At 41.7% G+C, this 24000-nt stretch overlaps 1 protein-coding gene across 3 annotated transcripts in view; it reads right to left on the bottom strand.

Annotated features, from left to right (window-relative positions):
* The window catches only part of LOC133622987 (uncharacterized), a 78100-nt gene that overhangs the window by 39014 nt on the left and 15086 nt on the right, over positions 1-24000 (bottom strand). For 2 of the 3 annotated variants that reach the window (XM_061985859.2, XM_061985860.2), the window contains exons 3-6: positions 23595-24000; positions 23401-23500; positions 17152-20127; positions 16633-16758 (exon numbers count right to left, since the gene is read on the bottom strand). The exon at positions 23595-24000 is cut by the window's right edge and continues 790 nt beyond it. In XM_061985859.2, coding sequence (XP_061841843.2) covers positions 16633-16758; positions 17152-20127; positions 23401-23500; positions 23595-24000 — 3608 coding nt within the window. The remainder of the gene's footprint in view (positions 1-16632; positions 16759-17151; positions 20128-23400; positions 23501-23594) is intronic. The other variant, XM_061985862.2, reaches the window with a different exon arrangement.

Below are 24000 nucleotides of genomic sequence, written 5' to 3'. Positions count from 1 at the left end.
ATTTCAGTACTGTTATTGCACTGGACAATAATACAATCTGTTGATCAACTTGACATACATTTGTATCACTCAACTCTGCTAAGCAATGTGCTCTACATACAACACACAAAGACAAAGATATGTTACAAAGGCCAATTTGTTTCTCGCCAGAACAAATTGACAAAACTATTTCAAATAGCTGCAACATAACATACATAATTAACAAACAGCATAATAACAGCATAGCTGTAAAGCAAGAAAGGCACACACTACATACATAAAGCCTAACCAGGCGTTTTCTCAAGGAATTCTGAAATAAAATCATGTCTGAAGCCCAGAACACTCTACACATTTCCCCAGTTTTAGTTTAGAGATAAGGAACGATTGGCCTGGCCCACTAGCATCCCTCTTTATGTTAGTGAACTTTATAGTCTATACATTTAGAGTGATGCGTTTACAGCCACACAAAAAGTCGGACAACTCCAACACCACACATAAAGTGTAATTCCAGGTCGTTACTCTATGATTTACCAATCAAATGTGTGCCTATTCTAGTGTAATTTATTAGGAATCTTAATTTATAAATATTAATCATTAAATGCTGTTAATATATTAAATACATACTAATAAAAATATATTTTTTACAAACAGGAAGTTGCAGGAATGTACACATGATCCCCTGCTTACATCTCATTGTGCAACATGTGAATGTTTTAATGGGAACTAAATGCAATGTCTGAAAGGGGTACAAACTATTTCCAAAGCAGGACCTCCACCCAGACAAACAATACAAGTACGGTACACAGTTCATGAAAAACAATATTTGTTGTTATTGTCATTATAAGTGGGCCTAAACACTTATGTTAAAAATGGAAATGACTGCAGTCATTTGATTATAATAATAAGAGAATGTTGTCTGTCTATCTGTGTTGGCCCTGCGATGGGTGGGGACTTTTCCAGGGTGTACCCAGCCTTCCGCCAGAATGCAGCTGAGATAGGCTCCAGCGACCCCGAAAGGGACAAGCGGTAGAAAATGGATGGATGGATGGAGATGGAACTTGTTATTTAGTGAGGTTTGGGACAGGTGTGCTGCTGGTGTAGCCACAGTGTGCACGTGTGATGTTGCTCACATGGGCTCCACTCAATGCTCAGGGACTTTTTGCCTTTGCTCACACACATGAACAATTAGAGGGAACATTGATTGACAGAGTGTGTGTACCTTCAGTGCTGAAGTGGCATCAGAGTCTCTATCTCTCTTTACTAGCTTCGTGGAAGCATGTTACTTATGTAGCTTGTTTCAGCAGATTTGAATTGCTGTTTTGGGCAGTAGATGGCATCTTTGATCCAAAGCACAATTTACATTTAACTAAAATGTTATTTTCTTTGTGCTCGACAAAAGAAAAGTCGTGAAAATATCTCCATGTTAGCAAACTCGACTTCTGGCTCCGCCATGATCAGACACGCCCCCCTCTCCTCCCTCTCCTCCCTCTCCTCCCTCCCCACACACCCACACAGAGCGCATGTCTCTCTCTCTTCTCCGGCTTGTGACACAAGAAGAATCAGAACGATGACACAGCAGCGCTCCGATAAAACACACTTTATACTACATAAAAAGTAACGTAAAATAACGCAGTAACGCATCATGTAGTAACGGTAACTGAGTTACTGAATATAAAAAATAACGCGTTAGATTACTAGTTACCGCCGAAACTAACGGCGTTACAGTACGCGTTACTTTGTAACTCGTTACTGTAACGCCGTTAGTCCCAACACTGGTAGTAACGCACTACATTTACTCCGTTACATCTACTTGAGTAACTTTTGGGATAAATTGTACTTCTAAGAGTAGTTTTAATGCAACATACTTTTACTTTTACTTGAGTATATTTATAGAGAAGAAACGCTACTTTTACTCCGCTCCATTTATCTACATTCAGCTCGCTACTCGCTACTAATTTTTATCCATCTGTTAATGCACGCTTTGTTTGTTTTGGTTTGTCAGACAGACCTTCAAAGTAGGATCAATCGCATGCCTGCGTTTCACCAATCAAATGCAGTCACTGGTGATGTTTGACTCCGTTTCACCAATCAAACAGAGCCAGGCGGTCACATGATTAACTGCACATAAAAGTTTCAGCGGCAAACAACAACAAGCTTAAGCTTACATGAACTCAACATCAAATTTGAGGAAGCACATGGCGGTAAGTAACGTTAGTAGATATTTTGGCTGTCACCGTAGGCTTATGTTAGCTTCCCTGCTATGAATCACTGTCAAATGTACATCGTGTGGGGACATTTATTAACGCACTGCAGCCTCATAGACATAGACACACACACACACACACACACACACACACACACACACACACACACACACACACACACACACACACACGCATATAAACATCAATCAGAAGTGCACAGTGTGTTCCCAGGTGCAGCCCACACCTATCAGTTTATTGTTTGCGTAAAGGCTAACTTGTTATTTTCCTTTGTAATCTCTGCCTATTGTGCTGTTAAGTAATTGTGGCTCAATTTGCCTTAATTTTTTTTTATGTTAATGTATTATTATTTAATATATATTATTGTTTTAGTTGCTTAAGAGATATTCCTGGCTCTGAATTTGGTCATTGCTATTTTTATGTTTTTGTGCATTATTTGTTGTCGTCATCATTAAACGAACAGGTTACTCATCAGTTACTCAGTACTTGAGCAGTTTTTTCACAACATACTTTTTACTTTTACTCAAGTAAATATTTGGGTGACTACTCCTTACTTTTACTTGAGTAATAAATCGCTAAAGTAACAGTACTCTTACTTAAATAAATAAATAAATAAATAAATGGGTTATACCTGTATAGCGCTTTTCTACCATCAAGGTACTCAAAGCGCTTTGACACTATTTCCACATTCACCCATTCACACACACATTCACACACTGATGGCGGTAGCTGCCATGCAAGGCGCTAACCAGCAGCCATCAGGAGCAAGGGGTGAAGTGTCTTGCCCAAGGACACAACGGACGTGACTTGAGTACAATTTCTGGCTACTCTACCCACCTCTGGTATTTATACAAAAGGCGCACCAGATTATAAGGCACATTAAAAGGGTCATATTATAAAAAATATCTTTTTACATTTAAAACACTTCCTTGTTTGAGTTTGAGTTTATTTCGAACATGCAAGCATACAACATGATACATCACAATCTCCAGTTTCTCTTTTCAACATGTTCGAAAAGGAGTAGGAAGAAGCAGAGCTTATTTAATCCTACCCCTTTTCTTTTACATAACAGTTGTTAAAACTTTTGTTCACTTCCTGTTCTCAATTTATTCACAATATACCCCATAAGTAATCACAATAAAATAAGTAAATAAATAATAATTGGTGAAGTAAGTTACATTTCATATGTTGAGATAAGTAAGATTATTTTGTGAGTGAAAGAATGAAAGAATGGATGAGTTAAATAAATTCAGAATGTTTATCATGGTTCTTCTTCTTTGTACTTTGTAAACACTTTTAAGTTTGAAGAGTTTCTTGAAGTGGATCATATTAGTACATTGTTTGATTGCTTTGCTTAATCCATTCCATCATTTAATTCCACATACTGATATACTGAAGGTCTTAAGTGTTGTACGTGCATACAAATGTTTTAAATTACATTTCTCTCTAAGATTATATTTCTCCTCTTTTTTTGAGAAGAATTGTTGTATATTCTTGGGTAGCAGGTTATAGTTTGCTTTGTGTATCATTTTAGCTGTTTGCAAATTCACTATGTCGTAGAATTTCAGAATCTTTGATTCAATAAATAAAGGATTTGTGTGTTCTCTATATCCAACATTATGTATTATTATAACTGATCTTTTTTGTAACACCGTTAATGAATGAAGTGTACTTTTGTAATTATTTCCCCATATTTCTACACAGTAACTCAGATATGTAACACTAGTGAGCAGTAGAGAATATGAAGTGATTTTTTGTCTAGAACATGTTTTGCTTTATTTATTATTGACGTGTTTCTTGCTACTTTATGTTGTATATTTTTTACGTGAGATTTCCAGTTCAATTTATCATCAATCATTATACCTAGAAATTTGGTTTCATTTACTCTTTCAATATCTATTCCGTCTATTTGTATTTGTGTTTGACTTTCTCTTCTACTGTTACCAAATAGCATTATTTTAGTTTTACTGAGATTCAACGATAGTCTGTTTTGGTCAAACCATCTTTTTAATTTGTTAATTTCTTCTGTTATTATTTGTAGTATCTTCTGTGTGTTCTCTCCTGAACAAAACGCTGTTGTATCATCCGCAAATAATACTAACTTTAAATCTTTTGTAACTTTACAAATGTCATTTATATATAGATTGAATAGTTTAGGTCCTAGTATTGATCCCTGAGGTACACCACAGGATATATTTAGCGTTGTAGAGGTGTGTTCGCCTAGCTTCACGTATTGTTTCCTGTTCATTAGATAACTTCTTATCCAGTTTAAGACTAACCCTCTGATGCTATATCGTTCTAGTTTTTTGATTAAAATATTGTGATTAATTGTGTCAAATGCTTTAGTTAGATGCATAAAAACTGCTGCCGCACATTTTTTATTATCTATAGCATTGGTAATTTCTTCTGTAATTTCAATTAAAGCCATCGAAGTTGAAACATTAGCTCTGTATCCATATTGATTTTCTTCGAGTATTCTATTTTTATTTATGAAACTCTCTAATCTGCTATTGAACAGTTTTTCAATGATTTTAGAAAATTGTGGAAGTAAGGAAACAGGTCTATAGTTTGTAAATTGATGTTTGTCGCCAGTCTTGTAAATTGGTGCAACTTTAGCTATTTTCATTTTGTTTGGAAATGTACCTGTTTGAAATGATAGGTTACTAATATACATTAATGGTCCTGAGATCTCTTCAATAACCTTTTTTATCGTTTCCATATCAATTTCGTGGTTTACATAACATGCAACGGGTTCTTTGGTCAAAATGTTGCATTGATTATATTTTAGAAACTGTCTTCGAGTCCCTTTCTGACCGTCTCTTCAGGATGTGCCATTTTGTGGGCGGTCTTATTTACGTGCCTCCACTTCGACAGCGTCTTCTCCCTGTCAGCTTTGTTGTAGCGGTAGTTTTTAGCGCTTCCATAGCGAGTCTACTGACAGATAAAAATTACAACTGTAAGAAACTTTATATTAGAAATGGCAACAGAAGAGGATTTTTGCACCACAGCAAGAGAATAGAAGAGCTTATATCGACTACGGCGTAGGCGTCGACAACAATGGTGGACGCGCGCAAAATTTTGGGGACTTATGCAGATCCCAAATACACATCAGCAGGTAGCAATAGGTAAGAAAAGTTGGTTGTGCATAATATTGCAAAACAAAACGCCAGATAAAATGTCTCCTTATATGTACCATTTTGGAGTCCTTCCATAATAATACCTGTATGTTGAAGCACAGAACACCTGACTATGATAGCAGTAATGCAACGACAATCCATCAAGCAGATTTTTGAGCGCTATGTGTAACGTTCTATATTGTCAATGACATATCAGTTTTAGGCTGCGTTATTTATTGAACAGGCGTCAACTTGCAATCCACACATATCTCTTATGTGTGACTGCCATCTACTAGTCACACTTATTATTACACTTTTTACTAAATAAAATTGCTTGGAGGTAGGTAAGCACAACCAGAACAAATCCATACATTAGGTGCACTGGGTTATAAGGCGCACTGCACTGTTGATTTTCAAGAAAATGAAAGGACTTTAATTTCGCCTTATAGTCCGAAAAATACGGTGCACAATTTATAAGATGCATCTGTGAAACAAGCATGAAAAGTCCATCCATCCATCCATCTTCTTCCGCTTATCCGAAGTCGGGTCGCGGGGGCAGCAGCCTAAGCAGGGAAGCCCAGACTTCCCTCTCCCCAGCCACTTCGTCCAGCTCTTCCTGTGGGACCCCGAGGCGTTCCCAGGCCAGCCGGGAGACATAGTCTTCCCAACGTGTCCTGGGTCTTCCCCGCGGCCTCCTACCGGTCGGACGTGCCCTAAACACCTCCCTAGGGAGGCGTTCGGGTGGCATCCTGACCAGATGCCCGAACCACCTCATCTGGCTCCTCTCCATGTGGAGGAGCAGCGGCTTTACTTTGAGCTCCCCCCGGATGGCAGAGCTTCTCACCCTATCTCTAAGGGAGAGACCCGCCACCCGGCGGAAGAAACTCATTTCGGCCGCTTGTACCCGTGATCTTGTCCTTTCGGTCATAACCCAAAGCTCATGACCATAGGTGAGGATGGGAACGTAGATCGACCGGTAAATTGAGAGCTTTGCCTTCCGGCTCAGCTCCTTCTTCACCACAACGGATCGATACAGCGTCCGCATTACTGAAGACGCCGCACCGATCCGCCTGTCGATCTCACGATCCACTCTTCCCTCACTCGTGAACAAGACTCCGAGGTACTTGAACTCCTCCACTTGGGGCAAGATCTCCTCCCCAACCCGGAGATGGCACTCCACCCTTTTCCGGGCGAGAACCATGGACTCGGACTTGGAGGTGCTGATTCTCATCCCAGTCGCTTCACACTCAGCTGCGAACCGATCCAGTGAGAGCTGAAGATCCTGGCCGGATGAAGCCATCAGGACCACATCATCTGCAAAAAGCAGAGACCTAATCCTGCAGCCACCAAACAAGATCCCCTCAACGCCTTGACTGCGCCTAGAAATTCTGTCCATAAAAGTTATGAACAGAATGGGTGACAAAGGGCAGCCTTGGCGGAGTCCAACCCTCACTGGAAACGTGTCCGACTTACTACCGGCAATGCGGACCAAGCTCTGGCACTGATCATACAGGGAGCGGACTGCCACAATCAGACAGTCCGATACCCCGTACTCTCTGAGCACTCCCCACAGGACTTCCCGAGGGACACGGTCGAATGCCTTCTCCAAGTCCACAAAACACATGTAGACTGGTTGGGCAAACTCCCATGCACCCTCAAGGACCCTGCCGAGAGTATAGAGCTGGTCCACAGTTCCACGACCAGGACGAAAACCACACTGTTTCTCCTGAATCCGAGGTTCGACTATCCGGCGTAGCCTCCTCTCCAGTACACCTGAATAGACCTTACCGGGAAGGCTGAGGAGTGTGATCCCACGATAGTTAGAACACATCCTCCGGTTCCCCTTCTTAAAGAGAGGGTTAGGGTGTGTTCTAGCATGAAAAGTGAACATAGATAATTTTGCCGAACATATGTGACCCGCCTTAATTCGTCCCTTTTCAAATCTATGTCCACAGATTGCGACTGCATTAAGAAAAAAGCCAAAAGACTGAGCCGTGGGCTTGTTGTGCAGCACCACTCTTAAGACTTCAGGGAGTGAAATTTACCAACATACTACCACACAGCTGGCATTGGTTACAAATGAACATATCATCTCTCCTTTCTAAGTAACTACTTTTTCTGACTCTTCTCTCTGGGGAAAGACAGCTAAAAGCTGGCATGCGGTCAATATCATGTCTCTCGTGGCCATACTTGATTTTATAGTGACAAGGAAGTGGCAAAGAGGCATATGAGACAGTATGTAAATATACAAATTATACAAATATAGATTGCAGTTGAATATTGTCAACCCAATTAGGCTGTTTTACTAATAAGAGAACACACCATGTTTAGGAGAGTAACAGGGTTAATGATTTGCAATTCTGCATTCTAAAATTGTTGACTAAAAATGTTATACAAAGAGACTAGTCAAGTTGTATCTGTTAAATAAGAACATGTTTCAAAGTTGGTGGTTGGTTAAATGTCCTTAAACCAGTGTTTTTCAACCTTTTTTGAGCCAAGGCACATTTTTTTAATAAATAAAATACGGAGGCACACCACCAGCAGAAAAGGTTAAAAAATGAAACTCCACCAGCTTGTCGTGCCTTATTTTGAGTCTGTTGGTGTATTCCTGTGTGTAGTGCTTTAGTTCCTGTCTTGCGATGTTATTTTGGTGACTCTTCCTTCCTGTTTTGTTGTTTGTTTTCCTGCAGCCGCTTCACGCCTTCCTTTGAGTGCTATTGCCTGACCTATTTAAGTTGTGTGTACGCTATTCTTCTTTGTGGGGACATTGTTGATTGTCATGTTATGTACGGATGTACTTTGTGGACGCCATCTCCGCTCCACACGCTGCAAGTCTTTGCTGTCGTCCAGCATTCTGTTTTTATTTACCTCGTCCCAAGTTCAGTTTTGTTTTCGTTTTGCTTAGCCATCCCTAAGCTTCAGTGCCTTTTCCTTTCTCTTTTGTTCATTTTTGGTTTAATCCTTGCATACAATTTTACCTGCACGCCGTCTCCCGCTGTGCTCTGCCTATTGGGATCACGACAAACCATCCTTGACACGTTCCGACTTCTACAAAGCAATGAACTACCTGCTGCCACCTACTGATGTGGGGTATTACATGGTTAACCTGCCGAGCTCTATATAGCACAGACACTCATACTTGCCAACCCTCCCGGATTTTCCGGGAGACTCCCGAAATTCAGCGCCTCTCCCGAAAACCTCCCGGGACAAATTTTCTCCCGAAAATCTCCCGAAATTCAGGCGGAGCTGGAGGCCACGCCCCCTCCAGCGCCATGCGGACCTGAGTAATGTGTCACATTTTTGTGTTGATTTATTTATTTTATTTTGTGGTTTGAATTAGTTTTTGGAGCTGTCATTACACATTTATCAGTATTCACATTGGTCAGTAGGGGGCAGTAGGGCGTTTCTTCCCAATTGAATGCTATCACCTGCAGACCGGAAGTGTCTTGTCATTCTGATGAGCGCGACCAGTCTGTGAACAATTGAAACGTCCTGTGTGCTTTTTCCTCCTTTATAACAGGTTAGTTTTGGTGAATCAACTCACTGAATAATATCCATGTGATCTTTATAAGTTTAAGTACACATTCTGATGGTGGAGCCTAACTCTAAAGTGTTTGTGAGTTGTAGTTTGTATTTGTGAATGAATCCAGTGCACAGCTGCAGTAATCAATACAAAAAGGTGACGTGAGTGCGCAATGTTTATATAGGAACTTCTGATCCTAATTCAGACTCCCAAATTAGAGCTCCCGTTTTCTTATTGATTTTAAAATGTATATTTGTATAATGTGTGTGTTCTGAAATAGTGACAGAGAATAGAACAAGGATGGACAATTCAACCCTTAACTCAACAATGAGTAGATGAGTGTTATGTGTGTGTATATGTGTAAATAAATGAACACTGAAATTCAAGTATTTCTTTTATTTATATATATATATATATATATATATATATATATATATATATATATATATATATATATATATATATATATATATATATATATATATATATGTCTTAATAAGGTTATCCAAAAAATAGTGCTCGATACCGTAGTAGAGCGCAATATATGTATGTGTGGGAAAAAAAAAATCACAAGACTATTTCATCTCTACAGGCCTGTTTCATGAAACAGGCCTGTAGAGATGAAATAGTCTTGTGATTTTTTTTCCCACACATACATATATATATATATATATATATATATATATATATATATATATATATATATATATATATATATATATATATATATATATATATGTGTGTGTAATAAAATATATATATAGCTAGAATTCACTGAAAGTCAAGTATTTCTTATATATATATCTTTCCCACGGCACACCAGACAATATCTCACGGCACACAGTGGTTGAAAAACACTGCCTTAAACTCCTGCAATTTAAATACTACCAGGACTACACATGACCAGTAGGTGGTGGTAGCGATCTAATGCTCAGTGAGTGAGTGAGAATTTTGACAAAACATACATTTGCAGTAGGTGAGTGGTTGCAATAAAAAAAAAAAAGGTGTGAATTAGTGAATTGTATTTATATTGCACTTTTCTCTAGAGAATCAAAGCTCTTTACTTTGTGAAACCTATTATTTACATCTTTAAGCTACATTTACACCAGTGGGGGTGGCACTGGGAGAAAAGGGTAAAGTGTTTTGCCCAAGGACACAACAGTAGTGACTAGGATGGTGGAAGCTGGGATCGAACCTTGAACCCTTAAGTCGCTGGCACAGCCGCTCTACCAACCGAGCCACACCGCCCCAAGACAAACACATTTCACCATGAACATTTGAATGTAGTAGAATTAGTATTGATATGTGTAACCAAGGAGCACTCAGGGAAACAAACGTTCAGTTAGCAACTTGGCACTAGAGTGTTGCAGGCCATCTCATGCCACAGCTTCCCCTGAGCCACACTAACAAGCTTGTAATGGCATGCTAACAATTGGTCTAATCCAATCTTGAATTATAGCCCAGTGAAGGTGTTCGGCCACCACTACATCAGAATCATGACATAAGACTGGCAGGGGTGAGCCTTGAGAAACCATACCTGAAACATTAGTTATTGATTCTTAACTCTTTAAAATGATCGTTAGTCATGGTTAGTCAAATGACTACATTCCTTTTCTCGCAAATATCTCCATTTACTGTTCAAGACCTTAACAAACAGGAATTTACATAGGATTTTCTCTGATTAATGAATTCTAAATGGAGGCTCAAATACAGTATAACATATGTAACACAGTCATCTAAATTCTATAATAAGTGGTGCTAATGGTTCCAGAATGTATTTTAACTTGCCTTATTAATAATGATGATTGACAGCAGCTGATAGTCCCTCTTTGACAGCATAAAATGATGTGTTTGACAGTACTCATTGTATCGACCTTTACTCAGAACACTGGGAAAATCCAATTAAGTCAAAGATCTCAGAAGGAGAATTGTAGATTTACACAAATTGGAAGTTTCTAAAACACTGCAGATCCCCAGATACAACATCAAACAATTGAACAAAAGTAAAGGTTGTTTGGATGTGTCACCACTAAGGCTGAAACGACGCGTCGACGTAGTCGACGTCATCGGTTACGTAAATACGTCGACGCCGTTTTTGTGCGTCGGCGCATCGCATATTTACGTCACACTACTTTACTGTCATGGCGGAGCGCAAAGCAGACGATGCGAGCGAGGGGGGAAAAGCACGCCAAAAGAAGTCAAAAGTGTGGGAGTATTTCAATAAACGGCCTAATAATGTTGTTGTATGCACACTGTGTCGAGCGGAAATGGCCTATCATAGCAGCACAACGGCTATGAAGGAACATTTGAAAAGAAAACCCCCGACAGCGTTCTTGCCATCACCATCAACAAGTCAATCGTCCGCGTGCGTATACGTTGTCATTATTACACAAAAACATGAATGTGTCATTTGTATCTGCGTTGTAAATTCATAAACTAAAGCACCGTTTCGCTCTGAGAGGCGCGTTTGGCGTGCCTGTTCAGTGTTTACAAAGACGCGCTCCTCTTTAACGCTGTGGAGAGGCGGCGGCGGCGAGCAAGCGGCGGCGGCGAGCAAGCGGCGAGGCGGGGCGCGCCGGGAGCGACGCCGCAATCGTGCCCAGGTGCGCGATCCGCGCAGTTGGAAGAGAAAAGACTGTGTAAAATTAAAAGATTGTAAACCTGGCAAAGCCGTCTGGCGTTCAGTCTGTCGGTCCTGAAAGAACCCCACGGCACAAGACGTGTAACAAACGCTAACGTTAATTAGTTGTGCAAATACCTTTTACAACATTAACAGTTACATATACTATGTACAAACCAACAATTAACTTTCACTTTAATCATACTATCATTGTTGTGTTATTAAGCAAAATAAGCAATACTTTTACTTTTGTTGAAATGTTTACACTGTACACTTTTTTGTATTGGATGTTTAGCTTTATTTTTGCACATTTTAGCAAATAAGCAATACTTTTACTTTTGTTGAAATGTTTACACTTGTTACAGAATATTTCCGTTTTGCACTTTTTTGTATTGGATGTTTATCTTTATTTTTGCACATTTTAAAGCAAAATAAGCAATACTTTTACTTTTGAAATGCTTATACTATTCCAGAATATTAAGATTTGCACTGGATGTTTACTTTTATATTTGCACATTAAAAAGCAAATAAGCTACTTTTAATTTTGTTAAATGTTAAAAGTTTTAAATGTTTACATTGTTACAGAATATTTTGTCATGTTGTTGTCAATGTTGACTGACTAGTGGCCATACTTTTTTTTTTGTAAATAAAAGCCATGCCTTTTGAAAAAACTGGCCTACATTTATTTTTTCCTCTTCATTTTAAATTTTAAAAAAAATCGGTAAAAGGAAAAATAATCTATAGATTAATCGAAAAAAATAATCTATAGATTAACCGATTAATCGAAAAAATAATCTATAGATTAATCGATAGAAAAAATAATCGTTAGCTGCAGCCCTAGTCACCACTTCGGTGTGTAAAGGGTGCGAGAAAGTGTGAAAAATGCGGAAGAAGACCCATGACAGTATCATATAAAAGGAAATTGGTTAAGATATTCTACAAACCCCGTTTCCATATGATTTGGGAAATTGTGTTAGATATAAATATAAACAGAATACAATGATTTGAAAACCATTTTCAACCCATATTCAGTTGAATATGCTACAAAGACAACATATTTGATGTTCAAACTGATAAACATTTTTTTTTTTTTGCAAATAATCATTAACTTTAGAATTTGATCCCAGCAACACATGACAAAGAAGTTGGGAAAGGTGGCAATAAATACTGATAAAGTTGAGGAATGCTCATCAAACACTTATTTGGAACATCCCACAGGTGTGCAGGCTAATTGGGAACAGGTGGGTGCCATGATTGGGTATAAAAACAGCTTCCCAAAAAATGCTCAGTCTTTCACAAGAAAGGATGGAGCGAGGTACACCCCTTTGTCCACAACTGCGTGAGCAAATAGTTAAACAGTTTAAGAACAACGTTTCTCAAAGTGCAATTGCAAGAAATTTAGGGATTTCAACATCTACGCTCCATAATATCATCAAAAGGTTCAGAGAATCTGGAGAAATCACTCCACGTAAGCGACATGGCCGGAAACAAACATTGAATGACCGTGACCTTCCATCCCTCAGACGGCACTGTATCAAAAATCGACATCAATCTCTAAAGGATATCACCACATGGGCTCAGGAACACTTCAGAAAACCACTGTCACTAAATACAGTTGGTCCCTACATCTGTAAGTGCAAGTTAAAGCTCTACTATGCAAAGCAAAAGCCATTTATCAACAACATCCAGAAACGCCGCCGGCTTCTCTGGGCCCGACATCATCTAAGATGGACTCATGCAAAGTGGAAAAGTGTTCTGTGGTCTGACGAGTCCACATTTCAAATTGTTTTTGGAAATATTCGACATTGTGTCATCCAGACCAAAGGGGAAGCAAACCATCCTAACTGTTATCGACGCAAAGTTGAAAAGCCAGCATCTGTGATGGTATGGGGGTGCATTAATGCCCAAGGCATGGGTAACTTACACATCTGTGAAGGCACCATTAATGCTGGAAGGTACATACAGGTTTTGGAACAACATATGCTGCCATCTAAGCACCGTCTTTTTCATGGACGCCCCTGCTTATTTCAGCAAGACAATGCCAAGCCACATTCAGCATGTGCTACAACAGCATGGCTTCATAAAAAAAAAAAAGAGTGCGGGTACTTTCCTGGCCCGCCTGCAGTCCAGACCTGTCTCCCATTAAAAATGTGTGCCGCATTATGAAGTGTAAAATACGACAGCGGAGATCCCGGACTGTTGAACGACTGAACAAAAAACAATAGGAAACAATTCCACTTTCAAAGCTTCAACAATTAGTTTCCTCAGTTACCAATCGTTTATTGAGTGTTGTTAAAAGAAAAGGTGATGTAACACAGTGGTGAACATGCCCTTTCCCAACTACTTTGGCACATGTTGCAGCCATGAAATTCTAAGTTAATTATTTGCAAAAAAAAAATAAAATGTATGAGTTTGAACATCAAATATCTTGTCTTTGTAGTGCATTTAACTGAATATGGGTTGAAAAGGATTTGCAAATCATTGTATTCCGTTTATATTTACATCTAACACAATTTCCCATCTCATATGGAAACGGGGTTTGTAGAAAACCCCAGGAATTAGCAAGGTTCAAGCCTGCCATAAACATCAAACTGCTGGAAAAGCAGTGTGACTGTTCACATGGCTTCATTGTGAACAGTCACACTAATGTTACAGCTGAGACTGAGACGGTAGCGACCCAGAAAGACGCCCCTGTTGCGAAATCGACATGGTCAAGCTCGACTGAAATCGGCAGCTGACATGGACAAGCCAGATGCCTTCTTGAAATAAATGGTATGGTCATATAGGAGAAAGATTTAACTTTTTAGACCAGGGATGTCAAACATGCAGCCAACTGGCCGGATCAGGCCCGCGAACAACTTCAATACAGCCTGCGAGATTTGTTTGCCAAGTGTAAAATTGAGCTGTATTTTTAAATGAAAGAAATCGCTGTTCGAAATCTGTCCACTGGATGTCGCAATAGCAATTCTGTTAGACAAGCAAATAGTTTATACCGGGGCGAGCAAGTGTACCAAGCACGGTAAAGCGGGGCTGCAACTCCTCCCCCTTGACCCAACATAAAACAAACAGGAGTAAAATAAACAATTGGTAACCCCACTTGAAATGCAGCATTAGACACTGCACATTGATAGAGTTCTGTCAAAATGATGGTCTTGTGTGCAAGTTTAAAGAACGCGAACAGTGTGTGATTTACTGCAATACTGTCGGTCTTTTAAGTTTTTATTTTTGGTTTGTTGAAATTGTTTGCACCGCTTTTATTTTTCTAATCGATACACAGTGAAGCCTAGAAGGCAGAGGGTAACTCGGGGGCAGTACCTCTGGATTGGCAGACCGGGGTGGTGGTTCCTCTCTTTAAAAAGGGGAACCGGAGGGTGTGTTCTAACTATCGTGGGATCACACTCCTCAGCCTTCCCGGTAAGGTCTATTCAGGTGTACTGGAGAGGAGGCTACGCCGGATAGTCGAACCTCGGATTCAGGAGGAACAGTGTGGTTTTCGTCCTGGTTGTGGAACTGTGGACCAGCTCTATACTCTCGGCAGGGTCCTTGAGGGTGCATGGGAGTTTGCCCAACCAGTCTACATGTGCTTTGTGGACTTGGAGAAGGCATTCGACCGTGTCCCTCGGGAAGTCCTGTGGGGAGTGCTCAGAGAGTATGGGGTTTCGGACTGTCTGATTGTGGCGGTCCGCTCCCTGTATGATCAGTGTCAGAGCTTGGTTCGCATTGCCGGCAGTAAGTCGGACACGTTTCCGGTGAGGGTTGGACTCCGCCAAGGCTGCCCTTTGTCACCCATTCTGTTCATAACTTTTATGGACAGAATTTCTAGGCGCAGTCAAGGCGTTGAGGGGATCCGGTTTGGTGGCTGCAGGATTAGGTCTCTGCTTTTTGCAGATGATTTGGTCCTGATGGCTTCATCTGGCCAGGATCTTCAGCTCTCACTGGATCGGTTCGCAGCTGAGTGTGAAGCGACTGGGATGAGAATCAGCACCTTCAAGTCCGAGTCCATGGTTCTCGCCCGGAAAAGTCATACCAAAGACTATAAAAATGGGACCCATTACCTCCCTGCTTGGCACTCAGCATCAAGGGTTGGAATTGGGGGTTAGATCACCAAAATGATTCCCGGGCGCAGCCACCGCTGCTGCCCACTGCTCCCCTCACCTCCCAGGGGGTGATCAAGGGTGATGGGTCAAATGCAGAGAATAATCTCGCCACACCTGGTGTGTGTGTGACAATCATTGGTACTTTAACTTTAACTTTAAAAGGGTGGAGTGCCATCTCCGGGTTGGGGAGGAGATCTTGCCCCAAGTGGAGGAGTTCAAGTACCTCGGAGTCTTGTTCACGAGTGAGGGAAGAGTGGATCGTGAGATGGACAGGCGGATCGGTGCGGCGTCTTCAGTAATGCGGACGCTGTATCGATCCGTTGTGGTGAAGAAGGAGCTGAGCCGGAAGGCAAAGCTCTCGATTTACCGGTCGATCTACGTTCCCATCCTCACCTATGGTCATGAGCTTTGGGTCATGACCGAAAGAACAAGATCACGGGTACAAGCGGCCGAAATGAGTTTCCTCCGCCGGGTGGCGGGGCTCTCCCTTAGAGATAGGGTGAGAAGCTCTGTCATCCGAGGGGAGCTCAAAGTAAAGCCGCTGCTCCTCCACATCGAGAGGAGCCAGATGAGGTGGTTCGGGCATCTGGTCAGGATGCCACCCGAACGCCTCTCTAGGAAGGTGTTTCGGGCACGTCCGACCGGTAGGAGGCCACGGGGAAGACCCAGGACACGCTGGGAAGACTATCTCTCCCGGCTGGCCTGGGAATTCCCCCGTTAGGAGCTGGACGAAGTGGCTGGGGAGAGGGAAGTCTGGGCTTCCCTGCTTAAGCTGCTGCCCCCGCGACCCGACCTCGGATAAGCGGAAGAAGATGGATGGATGGATGGATGGATGGATGGATGGATATTTGGTAAAATTGCAAAAATTCTAAACGAATTCCAGCTTGTCCACAAAATTCCCGTTTTTAAAATACCTGAAGATTTACAATGTACAATGATTTCACCTTAAAATAAAAATGGTTCAAACAAATCCCTAAGGGCCCAAAATGTACATTCAAGATAAGTGAATGGAAACCTCAGATTAGAATTGAAAACAGAATTGCAGCTGATTAAATCAAACTAAAGTGAAACTCACCCAGCTGGGATGGTCTTGTTGTCTGTGAGCACTACGGCTCCTTATCCTGGTGACACTTCCCTCCAGTGCACCACTAGAAGGGGCTGATCGGCGTGACATACTGCGCGAGCGGATCCTATTCAGCTCCTAAAACGTAAAGAAAGCGGACTTAATGTGTTTCAAACACTGTACTCCTGTATCACGTCTAAGAGATTAGGGTTCAGTAGAAAATAAGAGTTGCTATCACAGTTTACTCATGAAGAAGAACGTGGAAAGGGTAGGAAGAACACAACATGCCCAAAACTTTGTGTTTGTTCAACTTAAACACATGTTTCATGAGAAGCCAGTCAAAAGTATTTCACAAATGCTGTGTTAACATACTACAGGTATATGAAATTACCTGGTACATAGTGGACATTTAACCAGCCACAGTTAAAGTTAGCATTTCAACAAATGTTCTTAAACAATGACTAACAAACACAAAACTATTGTGTATAATCTATTCAATTAGACAAATAATTACAGATTCCTTCCATTTACCTGGGATCCCTGTGATCTCCTGTGGTTCCAGACTTTTTCCCGGTCGGCTTGGGATTTTGGTTCTCCATGCAACCGGATCTGATCAAAAGGAGCGTTGCTGGAGACTCCACCGAGATGGATGCCAGTTGTTGTCCCCCTTTGGGCTAAAGGGTCCAAGTAAAGTGGCTCGCCTTGTTTATTGTGCCTTTGGCTCTGAGAGGCCATCAAATGTTGCTCCTTCTTATGAAGTATATGTTCTGGGCTGACATTGCTTGGGTGAGTCATCTCACAAGGTATTACCTCCCAAGGGTCATGTGGGGACAGTGTCCACACTGGGCTTGTGAAATCCACAGACGTCCGTGGTGGTACCTTCCAGGTAATATCTTTTTCATACGTAGGCCGTAATAAACTATCAAAGTTGGACTTATCTTCCTGAAAACTGGCAACAGGCAGTAGTAGATCTTGACTGGTGGAGGAATGAGAGTGAGATGTGAAGGAGTCCACGTCAAGAATGGCAGGTTTGTAGGTCTCTTCATCTCTTGGAGAGGGCTCCTTCCATCGTAATGCTGGGCCAGTGTTATGAGGGGGGGTAGTTCTGAGTACAGAGTCCAAATCCACCATTTTGGGTCTTAATGGATATTGCTCCAACCTCATCTTCTCCTGTTCTTCTTTATTTTGCATCTCCTTAAGTCTCTGTCTCTCTGCTTCTTGGAGTTTGGCAACCTGTCTCATTTTCTCTGCTTCAGCCTTTTCCATAGTCTCCTTTAGTTTGTGTTTCTCACTTTCAGTTTGCCAACTGTCCATTTCTGTTTGATTTAGAATTTCAAACTCCATTAATTGTATTCTCTCTCTCTCTTTAATTGTCTCCGCCTCCCTTCGAAGCTTCTCCCTTTTCAAGTCTTTTTGTCTCTGAAGCTCTTTAAGATTTTCCCTCATATTGTCTTCCTCACGCTCCCTCTCAATTTGTCGTTTTTGGTCCTCCCTTTCTTTGTCAATCTCTTTGAGTCTCAGCATTTCCTGTTCCAAAGCCATTTGTTTTATTTTTTCTTTCTCTCTCTGCTGTTGCACCTTTTCTTTTTGCTTCCGCTTTTCAAAATCTAAGAGCTTTTCTGCCTCCATCTCCTTAATTCTCTCCAGTTCTTCAGTTCTATGTTTATTTCTTTGCATTTCCATTAGAAGTGTCTCCTTATCAAGCTCTCTTTGCATCTCTTCCTCCCGCTGTCTCTGTCTCTCCCATTCACGCTTCCTCTCCTGTTCCACTTCTCGCCATTGCTCCTTTTCCTGCTCTTTCTGCCTCATAAGTTCTCGCTGTCTCTCCATTTCCTGCTCCCTTTGCTTCAGTTGTTCTTGCTGCCTCTGAAGTTCTCTGTGTTTCTGTTGCTCCTTCAGCAACATCAATTCACGCTGTCTCTCAAGTTCTCTCTGTCTTAGAGTCTCTTGCTCCCTTAGCCACAACAGTTCTTGCTGCCTGTTCAGTTCTTGCTGTCTCGCCTTTTCCTGCTCCCTAAACCTCATCAGTTCTAGCTCCCGCTCAATTTTCCGCTGTTTTTCCTTTTCCTGCGCCATCAACCTCATCAGTTCTCTTTGTCTCTCCAATTCCTGCTCTTTCTGCTTTAGCATTTCTTGCTGTCTCTGCTTTTCTAGGCCTCTTTGTCTCTCTGATTCTTGCTGCTTACGCCTCTCCAGTTCTTGTCGTCTTGCTTTTTCTTTGTCAAGCTGTATTTGACTCGGTTTCTCCAGGTCTCTTTGTTTTTCAAAATCTAATTCTTGGAGGTTTTTCAGTGCTTTATGCTGTGCTAGCACACTTTGTTTCTCCCTTTCATATGCTTTTTGTTTTTCAAATTCTCTTTGCATATCAATTTCCTTCATCTGTGAAAATTGTATAATGGCTTGTTTCTCAATATCTACTTGTCGCTGTTTTTCCCTCTCAAACGCTTTTATTTTGCCATCATCTTCCTTTGTTTGCTCTGTTTTTATTGTCATTTTCTCAGCTGTGTGCACATAATTTGAGGCTGCCATCTGCCTTGGTGACATATGGCTGATCATCCCTATGTCCTTATTTTTGTCTCGATGCTTATTTCGAAGAGTGTCATTTAATGACAGATTCCTCTTAATGGCAGAAACCTTACCTTGAGAGGTTGTTTGTCCAGAACCTATTGCAAAATCATCATACGGTACTGTTGAACTTATGTTAGCGCCTACCTCTGAAAGAGACATAGACTCCTGTATTTGTCCCGTCAAAGCAAAATAGGTCGCCTTGGGTTTTGGCTGTTCATCTACCTGCAGTGTTTTCAAGCGTTTCGGAGCTGCAGCTGCTTCTTCTTGCTCAGCTTCTCTTTGTCGGTCTTTGTTCAAATCAGTTTCTTTCCCCCTAAGTGATTCCTTTAGTTTCTCATTTGCCACACCTGAGTCTGGGCTACTAGTAGCCCATTTCTGGAATGCTCCTATTCGCAAGTATCGAGGCTGCTGCTCTGTTGCCATTGGCGAAGCCGGTTCATCTTTGATTAAACCATTTTTTTCCATCATTGGCTTGTTCCCTTCTGATCGTCTGGAGCGTAAAGTCATGGCCTTGTCCTCACGCTGAGCAGGAAGGATCCGTTCACTGACTGCTCTGCTTTCTTCCACCGCTTGCACAGTGTCCATAGCATGGTTCACTCGTAAGGGACTTGGTGATACAGAATCTTTATAGGTGGCAGTCACCAGAGTACCTTCATCTTCACTGCTTACTCTCCTCAAGGATGGGTTACTAAGTGAGTCAGTGGCCTTGGTCCATCCTTTATCTTTATCCACCATCAGCACAGAGGATTTTTCAACAATATTATCAAATAATGATGCTCGCACTGTCTGCACCTCAACACTGGGAGTGCTTTGTTTGATGGTAGCACTAAATGTCTTCCCTGCCTCTGGACTTTCCGTCATTGAGCTGATCCTTTTGAGCTGACCTTGGAAATCCACCAAATCCTTTTTGTAAGTTGGGTTGACTGCTGCAGCTTCAACCTAAATGAAAACGGAATCACATTATAAGGGAAGCGTGCAACTAATTGTATATTTATATATTAAATACAAGACAATAACAGAATTGATTGTGCCAACCTATAGCTTCACATGCTGTGTTGTTCTTTGTGCTTTGACATACATATCTGACTATGGAAGTCTGGAGGGATTAGAGCACCATTCTGCCGCCCCTGAAAAAACTTAAGTTTGCCTTGATGATAGTGACAGTAAGGGTGAGTCATACATCCATCCAACCATTTTCTAACGCTTGCCAACACAGAGACAGACAACATTCACACTCACATTTAAACACTAGGGCCAATTTCGTGAATATTTCAAAATTATGTTCCTATGACACAAGATTTTAAAGGACACGGCCATCCCTTTCAGAGCTAACCATTCCCCGTGGATGAGCCGTGAGCCACTCCCATTAAAGTTTTCCTTTTTTTTTTTTTACAAATGCTGTCTAATATTTCAAGGGCAACTGTAACCACATAACAGTGGGTGTGGTGCCCAAAACCTCTATGTTGATATGTTTTTCATATAAGTGCGAAAAGAGCATTTCAAATAACATCCACCATAAAACAACAACAAAGCCAGGGTTCATAGTATGATTGTGACGATATATCAATATGGCGAATTATTATGATATTCAACCTTACGATCCAGTGAGGGTTGGACTCCGCCAAGGCTGCCCTTTGTCACCGATTCTGTTCATAACCTTTATGGACAGAATTTCTAGGTGCAGTCAAGGCGTTGAGGGGATCTGGTTTGGTGGCTGCAGGATTAGGTCTCTGCTTTTTGCAGATGATGTGGTCCTGATGGCTTCATCTGGCCAGGATCTTCAGCTCTCACCGGATCGGTTCGCAGCTGAGTGTGAAGCGACTGAGATGAGAATCAGCACCTCCAAGTCCGAGTCCATGGTTCTCGCCCGGAAAAGGGTGGAGTGCCATCTCCGGGTTGGGGAGGAGATCTTGCCCCAAGTGGAGGAGTTCAAGTACCTCGGAGTCTTGTTCACGAGTGAGGGAAGAGTGGATCGTGAGATCGACAGGCGGATCGGTGCGGCGTCTTCAGTAATGCGGACGCTGTATCGGTCCGTTGTGGTGAAGAAGGAGCTGAGCCGGAAGGCAAAGCTCTCAATTTACCGGTCGATCTACGTTCCCATCCTCACCTATGGTCATGAGCTTTGGGTTATGACCGAAAGGACAAGATCACGGGTACAAGCGGCCGAAATGAGTTTCCTCCGCCGGGTGGCGGGGCTCTCCCTTAGAGATAGGGTGAGAAGCTCTGTCATCCGGGGGGAGCTCAAAGTAAAGCCGCTGCTCCTCCACATGGAGAGGAGCCAGATGAGGTGGTTCGGGCATCTGGTCAGGATGCCACCCGAACGCCTCCCTAGGGAGGTGTTTAGGGCACGTCCGACCGGTAGGAGGCCGCGAGGAAGACCCAGGACACGTTGGGAAGACTATGTCTCCCGGCTGACCTGGGAACGCCTCGGGATCCCCCGGGAGGAGCTGGACCAAGTGGCTGGGGAGAGGGAAGTCTGGGCTTCCCTGCTTAGGCTGCTGCCCCCGCGACCTGACCTCGGATAAGCGGAAGAAGATGGATGGATGGAACCTTACGATCCAATTAGTGGTACGCTCTCACTGCTCGCATAAGTCCTTCTAACGGAGTCAAGTCAGAGTTTTACATTGTAATGCCCCCGCTTGTAGTCAATTGCTTTTTTGACACGCAGGGAAAATTCACCCAAGAGCTGCTGTTGGCCACAACTCAAACCTAGACTGCCAGTCAGTCACTTCACGCGCAGATTCCAACCCTAAGCTAACAGAGCTAAAAAAGCAAACAACGGCATTAGAATGGCGGACTTAAGCGGTGAAGTAAATTGAAAGAAGCACACAAGTCTCGACTTACTTTGGCTTTTATAGAGTGGATGGGACAAAGCTGAGTATTATATCATTTCTGGTTGTGCTTGCTGACCTCAAATTGATTTTATGTGGTCCACAGCGCTCAAAAATCTGATTTTATTTATTTTTTTAAGTTATGCACATTTATATCTACATGTAGATGCTGTATCGGGACAGATCCAGTAAGAGTTTGAGCGGAAATATGTCTTATAAGAATTAACTATACACAATAACACATTAACAAAATAATGTGTCACACAAATGTTTTTTAAAGTAATACCTTTGTGACATGAAAAAAACACAAGTAATGTAAAAAAAAAACATGGCGTTTACTCTTTGATATCAATATAAAACTCAAAGCAGTTTGGCTAATGAAGATAAAGTCAAATAAACAAGCTTTGTTCTTCTCCAACGCCTCCTAGTGGTTCAGTACCACAGTTTGGCCAACAAAAATAAACAGGAGTGATACCTCTCACATCGAATACACAATCTTCACAACCTGCGTTCAGTTCGATGAGATGACAAAACATTATAGCTAGTATTTATGTTATTTGAACACCGATACAGTTTGCAGTTAAATAAAGGACGAGTGAGCATCCCAGTAAACAAACTAAACACTTTATATACAAATTGGGGCAACGTTCCTGACACGACATTTTCTCATGTCATTAACTGTCTGTCACAGCAGCTGACGGACGCTGTATTGAGAAAATAAAAGCAACATCAAATAGTTGTATCCTACACTGTATACTTTTAGTGTGGGACAAGTGCGTCTGTCTCCAATATTGTCAACACCAGTCTCCATCTAAAAACAGCATTGCGCTCTTGAACGCACGCCGAGAAGCGAGGGAAAATTAAGTTAAACCAAGCGCTCGGCTCTGTTTACTCTGAGGGGAAATGTTCGGACCAAAGCATGTGTAGTTTGTCAGTCCTGATTTTCAAACCAAACAACGCTAATGCTCATGCGCCAACGCTGCTGTGACTTCGTTTTCAGGAAGTAAGCAGTGTTGCCTAAAATGCAACAGTTTTTCGGTAATTAAAAATTTAGACTGTATTACTAACCGTCGGGAATTTTACCGCGGTTTATCATCATACCGTTTACCGTTACATCGCTAATTGTGACCCATATATTGAATATCATATTGAGAGTCCCAGCCCTAAATCTGATCTTAAGTCCCTGTTACATTCAACTCTGAGTATACTAACAAGGAATACAGACTTGCAAAGTGTATGCAAGCATCATAATTTATTATTGCAAAATGTAAATGTCCAGATCATGTTTTCTTCTGTATTTATCTGTCAACTATCAAGGCTACTCTCATATGCCATCTATTGACAAATACCAACAGAAACACATTTTAGAAGAGATAGGTACCTCTCTTACCCTCCTTTGAGTATCTTTGTTGATGTCATGATATTCTGTTTCCTCACTGAGAGAAACACCGCCAAGGTCAGATAACTTCTCGGATGAAAACCTGATGAACACACATTAAAGAACAAAAGCCAAGCATGACAATGGAACTCATGGACAAAGACGTGCAAAGCCAAGGCGTTAGGAGCAGCTCTTACTTTTTAGTGAGATCAGAAGGCAGGGAGCGGGGCTTCACTGCTGGTTTCAAGACAGGACTTTGAGTTGGTGTTGTATCATCGGTTAGCTGCTTGATGAGCTGTTTAACACCTACTTGTGGTTGAGTTTCAGGGACGTTCTGCACTTGAGCAGGAATGTCTGATGTTTGTCCAGCAGAGACTGTCTCAGTAGCGGAGGAAGAATCAAGAAGGAGATTAATTCGTGACTTGACGCTAGCTCCTTGCTGGTTGTCTTCAGTCTCTTTTATGCATATTTTGGTCTGCTCATTTGGGACCAATGGCTTCACTTTAACATCAGTATTTAGGGACACAGTACTATTTGTCTGCTGCTGTGACTTTGGTGGAAGTACTTCCTCTTTCGAAGGGCTTTCTTTAACGTTGGATTTGG

This window comes from Nerophis lumbriciformis, linkage group LG12 (genome assembly GCF_033978685.3).
Source record: "Nerophis lumbriciformis linkage group LG12, RoL_Nlum_v2.1, whole genome shotgun sequence".
NCBI classification, from domain to species: domain Eukaryota; kingdom Metazoa; phylum Chordata; class Actinopteri; order Syngnathiformes; family Syngnathidae; genus Nerophis; species Nerophis lumbriciformis.
This window is presented reverse-complemented; position numbering and strand designations above follow the sequence as displayed.